We start from the raw sequence: 14,337 nt of genomic DNA on the forward strand, positions 1-14,337 counted from the left end.
TGGAGATTCCTCAAAAAATTAAAAATAGAACTACCATACGATCCAGCCATCCCACTACTGGGTATCTATCCAAAGAGCTTGAAATCAGCAATTCCAAAAGTCCCATGCACCCCAATGTTCATTGCACCATTATTTACAATAGCCAAGACGTGGAAGCAACCTAAGTGCCCATCAACAGATGACTGGATAAAGAAGATGTGGTATATATATATATATATATATATATATATATATACAATGGAATACTACTCAGCTGTAAAAAAGAACAAAATCGTCCCATTTGCAACAACGTGGATGGACCTTGAGGGAATTATGTTAAGTGAAATAAGCCAGATAGAGAAGGACAATCTCTGTATGACTCCACTCATATGAGGAATTTAAACATGTGGACAAAGAGAACAGATTAGTGGCTACCAGGGAAGGGGGGTGGGGGGGGCAGAAAGGGTGAAGGGTTGCACCTACAACACGACTGACAGACAATAACGTACAACTGAAATTTCACAAGATTGTAACCTATCATTAACCCAATAAAAAAAAAAAGATACGCTTGAGACGGGAGTCATTAAGCCCACAATCTCCCCCTTTCAATGGCCCCATTTGGCCAACACTTAAGCCAGCCACCAATGAATGGCACCTCACCATTGGCTATTGATACATCAATGTTCAGGTTCCCCCAATAAGGGCCCAGTTCCTAATATTATAGAATTGATTGAGGACATACAAAGGGCCCAAGGAGCATCCTTCGTGGTTATTGACCTAGCTAATATATTCTAGTCTGTTCCCTTCACGGAAGAATCCCAGACTCAATTTGCTTTCACTTTTGAAGGGGCTCAATATACATTTATGGGACTCCCAGTGGACTATTTAAACAGTCCTGCAATTGCACGTAACCTCTGCTGCCAGGATTTGAATATCTTAAGATTGGAAATGTGCTGTTTTTGACATTATACTGATGACATTATGTTGAGGGGTCCCTTTGAGGAAGCAGTAAGGGCAAATTTGCACACACTCAGAGACCACCTACACCAATGCGGCTGGGCAACGGCCTCTCACAAGATCCAAGGCTGAGCCTCATGTGTCAAGTTTCTGAGCATCATCTAGTCCTCTAAGGGATGAGAAATTCCCCTAACAGTCAAATATCAATTACTGACCGTTAAACCACCCACTACACTCAGACAGGCACAACACATACTAGGTCTTTTCACATTCTGGAGGCAACACGTCCCTCACCTCTCACTCGTTCTTCACCCTATATATGTAATCACATGCATGTCTGCCACCTTCCATTGGGGCCAAGCCCAATAGTGTGCTTTGGAAGCTGCAGAGCAGGCAGTCCAACAAGACTTACCTTTAGTCCTGCCTGGCTCCACATTCCATGTCAAGTCCTTGGCCACATCTTCTATGCCTCCTGGAGTCTCTGGACCAAACATGAGCTTCCTGTGGGATTTTAGACTAAACGCTTTCCCCCAGTGACAGCCCAATATACTTCCCTTCAGCACCAGCTTTTGGCAACCTGTCAGGTTGTTTTAGAACTGAGGCCCTAACCAGCCCACACCCAGAACTAGTCTGTACCCAAGTTCCTATAGTGCCCTGGGTTTGAGATACCTCCCAGAAGAAGCTTGGCACAGCTGGTGATGGCTCCTTGGTAAAATGGAAATGGCACCTTTCCACTGGTACCATTGGAAAGTACCAAATGTATCTTCAGGAGAGGGCTAAACCTGACATCAAAGGCCTTTCCAAATTACAAGAGGATGTGGCTTCCCCCATGCTCAGCCCCTTGTCCAAGAGCCTTGAGGAAGTGGTAATGATGCCCCCACTTCCTCCTCTGCTGGTTACTTGGGGTGCTCCTTGGGACCAACTGTCTGAAATGGACAGGGAGTGGGTGTTCTTCACCGATGGCAGTGCCACTACTGTATGCAATGAAACTCACTGGAGGCCTGCAGCATTTCACCTGGCCTTAGGCACCTCGCTAGTCAAGGAGGGTACTCCCAGCTCAGCCCAATTGGCAGAACATGTAGCTGTTCACCTAACCCTTAAAAAGGCCACAAAAAGGGGCCTTTGGCAAATCCACATTTTCACAGATTCCTGGGCTGTTACTAATGGCTTTGCACTTTGGTCTGGCCAGTGGTTAAGGGACAATTTTCTCATACAAGGCAAGTCCATCTGGGCACTCAAATATGGAAGGAATTAGTGGAGTCCCCAGTTCCTATCATTGTTATTTATGTTTCCACTCACAATAACTACTCTACACCAGAAGCCATTTTCAATAATATCCCAGAGTCCCTCACTAAGCCCTTCACGCTCTGCCACGTACAGACGCCTCAGGGTACCAACCCTTCCCACCAGCTCTCAAAATGGGCCTAGACAACCTCAGTTCATCAGAGAATTGATGCCTTAATAACTTAGGCTCAAGTGAGGGGACTCCCCCTCTCCACAGCAGTAGCCAGTGTTGTGATGGACAAGCACATTCTCTGCTCCCAAACTAAACAATGGAGGTTTGGTCCCCCAGATGGGGACATATTCCCTGGGGAGACTGACTGTACTCCTACTGGCAGATTGATTTCATCAGGCACTGCCCTCTTCTGCTGGGACTTCCAGATATGCCATCACAATCATTAATACTTATATAAGACTCCTATGGGCGACTCCCTTCCAGAATTCTTCCTCAAAACAGATAATCTCTTTCCTTACTAAACTTATTATTATTCCCTTCCACTATAATTTTTCAATTATCTTGCCATCTGCTTCAAGCTACTGACCTGATTGAGGACAGATAGTCCACTCTGATTCCCTCATCGCTGAATGACACCCAGGCAAAAAGTCCATCAAGTTAGTGCAAGATCATTTCTTTGGAAACCCTGACAATGGTGAGGACTGTCCAAGAGGAGCCACCTCCATGCCAGCTGCTCTCACTGAATATAGTGGCTACAAGTGCTGGCTAATGAAACCAAATTCCCCACTAATTTATAGGAAGTAGAAGTCACCGCCCTGGGACTAACCACTGGCACAGTTTGCGTGTCTGAAAGAGGGAAAGAAACTCTGCTTGGTAGATGCAAGCCATATTCAGAGATGAGATATGGTGAGAAAGCTACAAGTCATGGCCTTACCACACACTCCGTGAGGTAACCTTACTTTCTTCTAAGAGCAACCATATTTAGCCATTAATCAATATACAAATAGCTCAGCCAGAAGGAACACAACCCAAGCTCATCAAATGTCAATGCTCTATATGGATATGGCTATTCTTGTTGCTTTGTACGGTCTGAGTGATAGGGTTACTGGTAGACCCCTCAGGCCTAACCATGACACAGATACAATGCTGGAACAATACCACTCCAGTCCACAATTGCAGCACAGGGTGGAAATGTGGGGAATATTGGAAAGCCCTGTTAGAAGGGCTCAGGCCAGTGTGCCACTGAGTCTGGGCAGCAGAAGGATTGAATCTCTTTAAGGCAATGGTCACTCTGGAAGCGATGTCTAAATGACACTTGCCTCCTGATTTCTGTTGTACATCAAATGTTGCTACAAGCTAACTGGCCCTATGATGGCCTATACATAAAATCTATCTCATTACAGGGACTGTGCTCCCATGATTTGTCCAGTGCCCTTATGGGTTGGGCCCAGGAATGTCTAAATAGCAACCTTAAGCTCTCCCTAGGGTATAGATGTGCCCAGAAGCCTTATCTGCGTTGGATGAACCCCTCAGGGAATGAAAGGGCAGCTACTCATTCTGTTGCTAATGTGCCCCTGATTGGTATCAAACCTGAAGTGAGTTCGCTCACCCAGTGCATAGCAAGCCAATCTCTGACTCTGGGTGTAGTGAAAGAAAGCAGGAATTTTATTATTGCACAGTGCTGAGCAAGGAGAAAGGGCAACTAATGCTGAAATCCCAAACTCCACGAAAAGCTAAAAGTAAGGGTTTTTATTCGGGGTTTTAGGTAGGGGAGGGGGAGCATATGGTCTTGCTGGTGGGAGCTTTCCTACCAGCATGGGGGGACCACTTGTAGGAAGGAGGAGGAGGAGATAACAAATCTAGGTGGATGTCCTTAGCCATTTGTCTCCATGGCGGAAGTGGATTCTGGAGCTAGAAAGCCAGGGAGTAAGCAGGAATGAGTGCTTTGGTTTTAACCCCATATATGCTGGGTTTAATGTAGGGAAACCAATATCAAGGCCGGTATCATGATGCCCCAGAGAGCTCTCAATAATTTGTCCCACTAGAAGCAGGCATCAGATACGTAGCTCAGTCCTCAGGGAAGCCTCTAAGTTATATCAGGCTAGCCTACCCACAGCCCATGACCAATACCGCAACTGGATAGCCACATGGGAAGGTCACCTGCCCCCTGAGTAGCCACCATTCCAAAGGACCTCACCTCCAAATGAGACAGACTCATCACTGGAGAGGACACCATCTCAGATGATATTGCCCCAACCCTAGAGCTCACTGCCAGAGATTCCTATGCCTCTCACACCAGAGATGATACCCCAGGGACATATCACCCACCAAAATGGAGACCTAGCTGCTCACTAGGTGGCCCCACTGTCAGTTTACAGTGAACTAGGCAAAATACCACAATGGAGACTAAGACCTTCCAAGAACAATGGGCTAAATGTACTGCCCTGATGGAATCAGGGGACAACCCACTGGAATATGTTGACGAAAATAATCCATAACCGATCTATAAATGAAAATTTGGGTGAGTTTATTCTGAGCTTAAATCTGAGGATTATAGCCCGGGAGAGTCTTTCCACAAAGGAACAGAGCACTCCAAAGAAGTGGGGGTATACAGGGTGGTTATATATCCTCAAAGAGTATGTTTCACATATGATTGAAATGTCCCTTTTACAATAGTCACGAGGCTGCTCTGTCAGCACAGCGATTGATGGAAACAGCAGATAGGCCTGCTGTCTCGGTGAACCCCGTGGGGTGGCGGGTGTGTTGCCTTGGGCTGGACGGTCACAGATGAGCACTGCAATTGGTTCCCAGCCTAAAGAAAGATGCTTAATCTTTAAGGAGATGCCAACGTTGGGAGGGGGAGAGAAGTTGCACCTTTATCTCAAGGGCCTTTGCTCTTGCCATAGGGAATCTCTAAAGCAGATATACAATGCATGCTCAACGGCCTTGGTCAGGCCCTTTTGGAAAGACAAGGTCAGGCCGAATTAGGTTTACACCAAATGGCTTCCTCATATTCTCCAATATATCCTATTACTTGCCATTTTTATTTGTCAAATATTATTTTGCAGAATTTGCTGGGTGCTTGCTGACTGACCCTACCCTATACTAAGAGGCCTGTCAGACTGTGAGCATGCCCCTGCGAACTGCAGGGCCGCATTGTATCATATCTCCCCATTGTGGCAGGTCAAAATGTACACTCTGAACCAGATAGCTCCCCTGCCTACAAATACTGCAGGTTGTTAATGTCCTCACCATTAACATTGATGCCTCAGCATCACAAGATAGATTGTGTAAGTGCCTGGCACATTACCAGCTACATGACTAGATAAACAGCCAGGTTGCCCCACGCCGAAGCTTCCTTTGTTCTATTGAGGTCTGGTTGACTGACCATTTGACCATTTGTTTTTCCCTTCCTGAGTTTTAATTCCTTCTCTTATGTTTTAAATTCACCAATAAAGAGTGAACCCCCAAAACCCAGGTCCCCACCCTTGACCCTAATAAAAGCAAAACCTCAGGCCTGCATGCTCGCTCTCTCCCCTCAACTTCCCTGTGTGGCCCCAGGTGTGCTGTGTACCCTCCATGACTTGTGAGTAATAAATCTTTTTTTTATAAATTGCTGGATGGTAGAGGAGTGGTTTTTTCTCATGGTGGTAGAATTCAGTTGCAGTTACAGCCTGTCGCCACTAGATGGGGGTCGAGAGCGGCGTGTTAGCTCTCCGCCTTGGGGCAAGATGGCTGCGCCCACTGGCTTTGTTAGGGGGGAGGGGCTGTTACTCACACGCGCCGGTCTGGGTTCAGATCAGTTCTGTTCTCTGGTCTCCCAAGGCCGTTGATTTATAGGGTCCCCGCGGACGGAAGCTTTCCCCCCCGTCAGCGGGTCTCCACTGAATCAGCGGCAGGAGTCCTGGATGATCCCCGGGTCGCGCGGCCCCTCCCCCACTCCTTCCCGACCCACGCCGCAGCGATCGCAGACTCTAGGGGTGGGAGCGATGTTCTCTCCCACCGTTCCGGCGCCTCCGAGGGTGTCAGCAAGGTTTATGATCTCCGCCTTCTTGGTATTGTAGGTCTCTAACGAGCTGGCATTATGTTTATTCTCTGAAATTCAGTTCTTCCAATCTTTTGTTGTATTTTGGAGGGGAGAGAATCCCGGGTCAGCTCACCCCGCCATTTTGCTCCGCCCACCAATAAATCTTTTTTTTTTTTTCAAAGTTCCCACATGGTTTCTACTGAGGTGCATCTTGCAGTCATAGTAAGAACCACAAGGGCCAGTCCAGCCACAACACTGGCTCCAAAAGGGAAGTGTCTGCAGGGGCTCACCACAAGTAGTATGGACTCAAGTAAGAGCCCCAGGTGTTTCTAGTCAATAGCATCACTATCAATAGGCTGAGGCCAGCACAAAACAGTAGAGCAGCACCCCCAACCAAGACTTCTGCTGTTCACCTTCCCCCTGTAGAAATTCTTCCACACTCCTCCTTGGGTGAAACTGGTTATTTGATAAGCAATGAAGTGGTCACTGGGGTCACTGCTAGACTAGAACTCTCCACAAGAGAGTCACAGTCTCTGGCCACACGTGACAGAGGAATCATTTGAACTCCTTCTAGAATGTAAAGTACAACTGAGGTATTGGATCTTTACACCACACATGCTCAATCATAAAATAACTGTCAGGAGAGCATTAAGGACCAATGATGATCCCCATTGCTCTGTGTGTTAGTTTCTACAAGAAATGGGTCCAAGTCTGTTGCTGGCCACTAAATGCAGAACACGGACCCTGAAAATTATCTGACATACCACCCTCATCCCTTACTGCAGATTCAAAAATTGGATGTGAAGAATTATGGTCTGAATTTGGGAAGTGTTGGTTTAGTTAAGTCAAGAAGTACATATAACCAGTAAGAAATTATTTGGGACTTATGTGCACCAAACTATTGAGAGATGGAGGGGGGAAGATGATCTTCATAAGACCTCACAAAATACAGTCTAGTTGAAAATAAGCATACATGAACAAGGAGAGACTGTTCTGTGTAGCTGTGTAAGGGAAACTTGGCCTTGCCAAAGGATAGGATGTCCCAGGAAAGCAAGGGGGCAGTTCATATTCCAACAAGGAAGACTAAATGGTAGCATCCCTTGTACCATCTTCTCAGCCCTGCTACCAGTTCTGGAATAGCATCCTCCTTTTCTAGGAACTTCCCCACACAAACACATACTCCAATTATGTGGTTCTGGGGGGTGCCCCCTGTTCTTGCATGACCCACATCTCCCTCACCACAGCTAACTGGCTCAGGGGTCATGGACCCTTCCCCTTGTGCCTTCTGATGTTGGCTTAAGGTCAGGCACCTAAGGACCACCCTGATTTGTTTTCCAGCATTGAGGGAAAAGGACAAACTTATTCCTTGCTCCTCATGCGTCCTTGAAGAATTTTTCATTCCACAGTCCATGAGGGAAAAAGGGAGAAGAACTGGTATATATTGGTGAATTTAGCAAAAGAAATAGAGCATGAAGATTTGGCTATCTATACTTTTGCTCTTTTTGTATCTGCATTCCCACCAAGAGGAAATGCTATAAGCCTACAGGGGCCTTGTGGGCAAAACGTGTATTTGCCTAGAACTTCCTTTGAATGGGTAATTAGGGTAGGCTAACTGCTGTAACAAATGCTCTAAGTCTTCCTGGATTAACACAGTAAATTTTTATTTTTTGTTCTTACCAAGATCCTGTGCACACTGGTAGCGCAGGTGATGGGAGGATATTCTCCTTATTTTGTTCAAGACTCAAGAAGGGAACGCATATTACAGAAGATTCGAGACAACTGCAGACGTGCACAACAGAAGGGAAACAGAACAGAAGGTCACATGACCTTCAAGAGAGATGCACTGAAATCTTCCAGTGCTGTGCTCTTGGCATTCGGGAGGGTCCCTATCCTACCTGCAAGCTCTAAACCAGTATCCCAAAGAGAGAATACCACTCCCTAATTGACACACTGTGCCCTCCCATTCAGAGAAGCCTATTAGTGAAATGGACATCACAACATAGATCAGATCCATGCTAATCACCTCGGTTAATGAAACGAGTCCTTTACTCCCAAATATGAATGGACGAATGTTTGCCAGATATTCAAGAAAGCGAAAGAGAAGATGATGATGGACTAACAGAACTATTTCTGATAAGAAAAATATATATATATATAATATATATATTATATATAAAAATATATATATAAAATACAGAAAATAGAAGAGAACTTTACCAAAAAATCCAAATTCATATTCTCAGAATTTTAAGGAGGACGATGGGGTTTTTAATGAAAGCAGGGTGGTATAAAAGGGAGTAGAGAACAAGAGAAAGTCCTTGGGAAATGGAAATATTAATGCCAAATTAAAAACTTAAGAGATACCAGGTGCTCAGCACAGAGTCGCCCTGTTTCACCCAGGCTAGAATGAGACCTGGAACACCGAAGTCGAGACCTCCCCGCCCCCGACGCTCACCACCAAAGTAACGGATACTCCCTCCTCCTCCCCCGCCCGCCATAACGGGCCCCATTTTGGTCGCATCCTAGAGCTGCGGCCCAACCAGAGCGCACCCGACCACGCCTTCATCGCCCACTCTGAGAAACTCTGAGGCAGGCTTCACCTTCGCGCCCGCGCCACCAGCCAAGACAACTGTGCCGCCCTCGCAGGTGCGTCAGCACTACCACCCCGACTGCGAGGCCGCCATCAACGGCCGGATCTGCCTGGAGCTGTACGCCTCCTACATGTACATGTCGACGGCCTACTACTTCGACAGGGACGACGTGGCCCTGAAGCACTTCTCTCAGTTCTTTCTGAAACTGTCGTGCGAAAAGAGGGAGCACGCCGAGAGGCTGATGCAGCTGCACAACCAGCGCGGAGGCCGCCTCCGCCTCTGTGACATTAAGAAGCCAGATCGCGACGACTGGGAGAGCGGCCTGAAGGCCATGGAGTGTGCGCTCCAGCTGGAGAAGAACGTCAACCAGAGCCTGCTCGATCTGCACCAGCTGGCCACCGACAAGAGGGATCCCCATCTGTGCCACTTCCTGGAGAGTCACCTCCTGCTCGAGGAAGTCAAGTCCATGAAGGAGTTGGGGGACCATCTCACCAACCTGCTCAAGATAGGGGCCCCAGCAGACGGCCTGGCAGAGTACCTCTTCGACAAGCTCACCCTGAGGGACGGCAGTAAGAACTGAGTTTGGACTGCTTTCCCCAGAGCCACAGGGTGACTTCCCCTGATCACCATACCGAGCATGCATATTGCAATATTGCCCTTGCAAAACGTTCACTTAAGGTTTTTCTTCCAGTTTTGCCATTTCTTCCAATACAGTTATGTGGTTCCTAAATAAATAAAGCTCTCTCCTTGATTCATGTGTGCAGAGCTCATCTTTTAAGTTTTAAGTCAGGTATCCAGGAGTCTCTCCGCCCACCCACGTCCCATCCACATGCAGCTCGGGATCTCCGTGGATGCAAGGAGAAGGTATTCCATGGGACCCTGGGAAACACAAAATTAATCTTCCCCTCATAAACAAAGTGGGGGTGTGGGGTGGCTGGTCTGGGGCCCTGGTGAATGTGGGTGCCTGTGCATGGTAAAAGCGTAAAAACATGGCCTGAAAATCACAATCGTGGTTGCCTCTGGGGAAGGAGTGAAGGGAATGGGATGGGGCAGGGATTAAAATAAAGGGGGCTTTCACTTTGTCTGAAATGTTAATGTTAATTCTGGGTGGCAAGATGGGGGCCTTGGAAACCACGGTGGAGTACCTCTTTGACAAGCTCACCCTGGGCTGCAGAGATAATGTAACTGAGCATAGGGCTGGCTTCCTCATAGACGTTGGGGTGACTTCCTGTGGCCACCAGTCCTGGGCATGCATATTGTCCTTACAAAACATCCACGTGTGATTTTTACTTCAACTCTACCGTTTCTTGCAATAAAGCAACATGGCACCCCCCAAAAATTACCTCAATACAAGTGCTGAAAAATATAAGATCATGGATGAAAGTCAAATTTGTGATATTGAACATGAAGTAGAATAAATCCCCGTGAATATTATGTCAGTGACTCTGGCTGCTTAGAAGAATGTAGAGGGGTGGGGGAGAGTTGAAGCTGGGAGACCAGTTAGGAGGTATTGTAGCCCATCCAGATGAGAGAGATAGTGGCTGAACTGTGGTGGTGACTAAGGAAATGAAGAGACCAAGACAAACTCCAGATGGATTTGGATGGATCAATAAAATTTGCTTGTGGACCAGAGGTGAGAAATGAGGAAAATAATCTAGGTTCTGGCGTTTGGACTTGAGCACCTGGGTTGATGGTAGTGCTATTTATTAATTTGGGGACTTGCGGCAGGGGCACCTCTGGGGTGGAAGGTGGGGAAGGCATGGCATATAAAATCTGAGACGCCTATTACATATGCAAGTGGAAATGCCATGCAGGAAGCCAATGAATCTGGAGCTCAGGAGGAGACGTTTTGAAATACACATATGGGAGGCATCAGCCATACATGGTGTTGAGGTCATGGGACTGGATAAGCTCGCCAGAAAGAGAGTGTAGAGAGATTATGGCCCAGCCAGCCCCACGCCCAGGGCAGCTGACATTAGGGGATGGGTTGAGGTGTTGGAACACCCAGAGAGCTGCTGGCCCCGCCTGGGCCATTACCTCATTCCAGACTGCACCCCCCTGTGGCCACCCCCAGTGTCCCCAAATGAGCCTGTTTCTGACTGCAGTGTGGCCTCTGGTTCCTCCTTTCAGGATATGGAGAGGAGTTAGCGTTACCCTGTCTTCATGGCTATGGGTAGAAAGAAATTATTTCCCAGTGGAAAGATTTCCAAAGGAAATGATAGACCTGCTTCTCTGTGGGTTTTTTCTGTTCCCCTTAAAACTCTTCCCCTCTCTCTGTCCACTGTCTATGTGACCAGATGAAATCTGTACCCATGTAAACTTTAAGGTTGTCCATGTCTGGGAAAAATACTCCAAACATTTTGTTTCTTCTGTGCATGTGTAGTTTACAAAGATCAAAGTTAAAAATTTACAGACTTTGTATGCTATACTCAAAGACACATGGGTAGCTTGAGTCTTTTTAGAGCTAGCAGATTCCTTTGAACATTGACTAAAATATGAACAAGTTTAGGTAAGTAGTAATTACCTCTCACATTTTCCCATGACTGTATTCGAATACTTTCTTAAAAATGAGGGTTATGGCCCTGTGAGTTTAGTTTCCAGAAAATGCTCTTGCCCCTTTCCTCTTCTTAGTCAAACCTGATCTTTTCCCCCTCTTTCTCCACCTGTTCAGAGTACCTCTCCTCTCTCTGACTCTCTCAGAAGATATCTATCTCAGAAGATATCTATGAGATACCTCATATATATATATAATTTAACTGTTCTCCTCCTGATGTGAAGAAGCACAGGGAAGCAGTTTGCTGTGGTGGTTTCTTAACCTCAGATCGCCTGGGTTCAAGTCCCAGTTTAGCCACTTATTAAAATAGGTGAACTTGGGCATGTTATTGAACTTCTCCGTGCCTCAGTTTCCTCACACATAAAATAGGGATAATAGAAGCATCAACCTTATTGGGTTGGTGAGAAGACTAAATGAGTTAATATTTTTTAAATGCTTAGAACAGTGCCTGGCACACATAGTACGTATAGTATCTGTAAGCCATCATTTATCACCATTACCATCATAGTCAACCACTCACATCTAAGTTCCTTTGTGGCGTTTATATACTTCGGGGAAAAGATTTCACATCTATACTTTGCCACTGGAGGTCTCTCTTACATTTCGGCCAACTGTGTCCCTCTACATACTGAGAAGGAAAAATCCTTCAAAGCTGCTTGTTGTCAGGTGCTGCCAGGACTCAGGAGGGTGGGTTGCTGTTTCCACTGCTCCAAACTCAGGCCCCAGCCTGGAGCTGAGTTTTGCTTTGGCAGCTCTGTGGTAATCCCCCATTTGTCACCATCAGCCTCCTCTTTAAATCACCCCCTGAAACACTTTTTGCTTCTTCTTCCCAAACCTGGGTTGTCTGAGCCTCCTCTTTCCGTCGTGAACTACATTCCACTCCTCAGAGGTGGGAAAGAGTGAAAGGATGAAGTGCTAATCCTGATCCCACCATCATCTGGATGTTTGGACCCGAAAAGGAGAGGAATGAGTCAGGGTGTGGGGGAATGGTCAGAGAAGACCACATTAGGGCTCCTGATAAAATAATAATTAAAACTGATAAATCACCGCACACTTTGCCATGGAGGTTCTCAAGCTTTGCTGTATGTTACAATCATCTGCAGAGCTTTTAAAACTCCATATGTCCCTGGACACCAATTACATCAAACCAATTACGTCAGTCTCTGGGGCAGGACATAGGTATCCTAGGCAATTTCAACCAGCATGAGCACCTTGCTATTGAAAATGTGTTTTGTGAACCAGCAGCATCAGCTTCACCTGGGAGCTTGTTAGAAATGCAGTAGTCTTAAGCCCTACAGAGACCTACTAAATCAGAATCTACGTTTTAACAAGACCCCAGGTGATGAATATGCACACTGAATTCTGAGAAGCACTCTTTAGCATACTGGTTGTCAAACATGGCTGCACCTTGGAATCACCTGGGAAGGTGGAAAAAAATAATGGTGCCTTGATTTAAACAACTCATTCAGCCATACCCTCGTGTAAGTACAGAACCAAACATAATAAAACCTTACTGTATCTTCAACAGCAATTAATGAATTGGCAAATATCCAAAGGGACTTGAAAACCTCTCATTTCATTTGGTGTTGCATACAGACAGACACACGCACTTTTACCCATTTTGTTTTATCACAAACTGGTTTGTCTTATACCATGGGTTGTCATACTTTGGCCTGCACCAAATCCAGCCCACTGTAAGATGTTTCATTTTTTAATTTGTTAAATATTTTTTAGAGCAGTTTTAGGTTCACAGCAGATTTGAGACAAAGACACAGAGATTTGCAATATATTCCCTGCCCCGACATATGCACAGTCTACACCACTATCACTATCCAGTACCAGAGTGGTACATTTATTGCAATTGATGAACCTACATTGACACATCATAATCACCTAAAGTCCATAGTTTACATTAGGGTTCACTCTTGGGGTTATACATTCGATGAGCTTGGACAAATGTATAATGATATGTATCCATTATTATAGTAACATAGAGTATTTTCACTGCCCTAAAAATCCTCTGTACTCCATCTATTCTTCCCTCCTCCCCTCTCAACTCCTGGCAACCAATGATCTTTTTACTTTCTCCATATTTTTTAAATTGAGATATAATTGACATATAACATTATATTAGTTTCAAGTGTACAATGTAATGATTTGATATTTGTGTATATTTTGAAGTGATCACCACAATAAGTCTAGTTAACATCCACCACCACACATAGTTACACAATTTTTTCTTGCCATGAGGACTTTTAAAATTTACTCTCTTGGCAACTTTCAAATATACAATACAGTATTATTAACTATAGTTACTATGTTGTACATTACATGCCATGACATTTATTTTATAACTGGAAAGTTGGTACCTTTTGACACCCTTCACCCATTTTACCCAACCCTCACCTCCACCTCTTGCAACCATCAGTCTGTCCTCTGTATCTATGAGTTTGGTTTTTGGGTTTTTTCATATGTTTTGTTGTTGTTTTTAGATTCCACATATAAGTGAGATCATATGGTATCTGTCTTTCTCTGTCTGACATTTCACTTAGCCTAATTCCCTCAAGGTCCATCCATGTTGTTACACAAGGCAAGATTTCCTTCTTTTTATGGCTGAATAACATTCCATTGTACATATATACCACATTTTCTTTATCCATTCATCCATCAATGGACACTTATGTTGCTTCCAAGTCTTTGCTATTGTAAATAATGCTGCAATGAATGTGGGAGTGCATGTATCTTTTTAAGTTATTGTTTTCATTTCCTTTGGATATGTACTCAGAAGTGGAATTGCTGGATCATTGCTAGTTCTATTTTTTTAATTTTTGAGGAAACTCCATACTGTTTTCCATAGTGGCTGCACAAATTTACATTCCAACCAACAGTGCACAAGTGTTCCCTTTTCTCCACATCTTCATTAACACTTATTTCTTGTCTTTTTGCTAATAGCCACTCTAACAGGTGTGAGGTGCTATCTCATTGTGGTTTT

The 14,337-nt window shown here is 45.3% G+C and overlaps 1 protein-coding gene across 1 annotated transcript; it reads left to right on the forward strand.

Moving 5' to 3' along the window:
- The first annotated feature begins 1,693 nt into the window (after positions 1-1,693).
- Positions 1,694-9,522, forward strand: LOC103545441 (ferritin heavy chain-like). Its single transcript, XM_070605417.1, has 3 exons — positions 1,694-1,912; positions 3,577-3,768; positions 8,727-9,522. Exons 1-3 carry the CDS (start codon positions 1,694-1,696, stop codon positions 9,369-9,371), a joined length of 1,056 nt encoding a protein of 351 aa, XP_070461518.1. The 3' UTR covers positions 9,372-9,522.
- The last annotated feature ends 4,815 nt before the right edge of the window (positions 9,523-14,337 follow it).

Source organism: Equus przewalskii, chromosome X (assembly GCF_037783145.1).
Source record: "Equus przewalskii isolate Varuska chromosome X, EquPr2, whole genome shotgun sequence".
Taxonomy (NCBI): Eukaryota; Metazoa; Chordata; class Mammalia; order Perissodactyla; family Equidae; genus Equus; species Equus przewalskii.

Excerpts from the sequence above, each read along its gene's own strand:
- LOC103545441 (XM_070605417.1), top strand. The coding sequence starts at position 1,694 with ATGTATCTTCAGGAGAGGGCTAAACCTGACATCAAAGGCCTTTCCAAA. Across the intron at positions 1,913-3,576 it reads CCGATGGCAGTGCCACTACT|GGACTGTGCTCCCATGATTT; the intron begins GTATGCAATGAA and ends ATCTCATTACAG. Across the intron at positions 3,769-8,726 it reads TGATTGGTATCAAACCTGAA|AGCTGCGGCCCAACCAGAGC; the intron begins GTGAGTTCGCTC and ends GTCGCATCCTAG.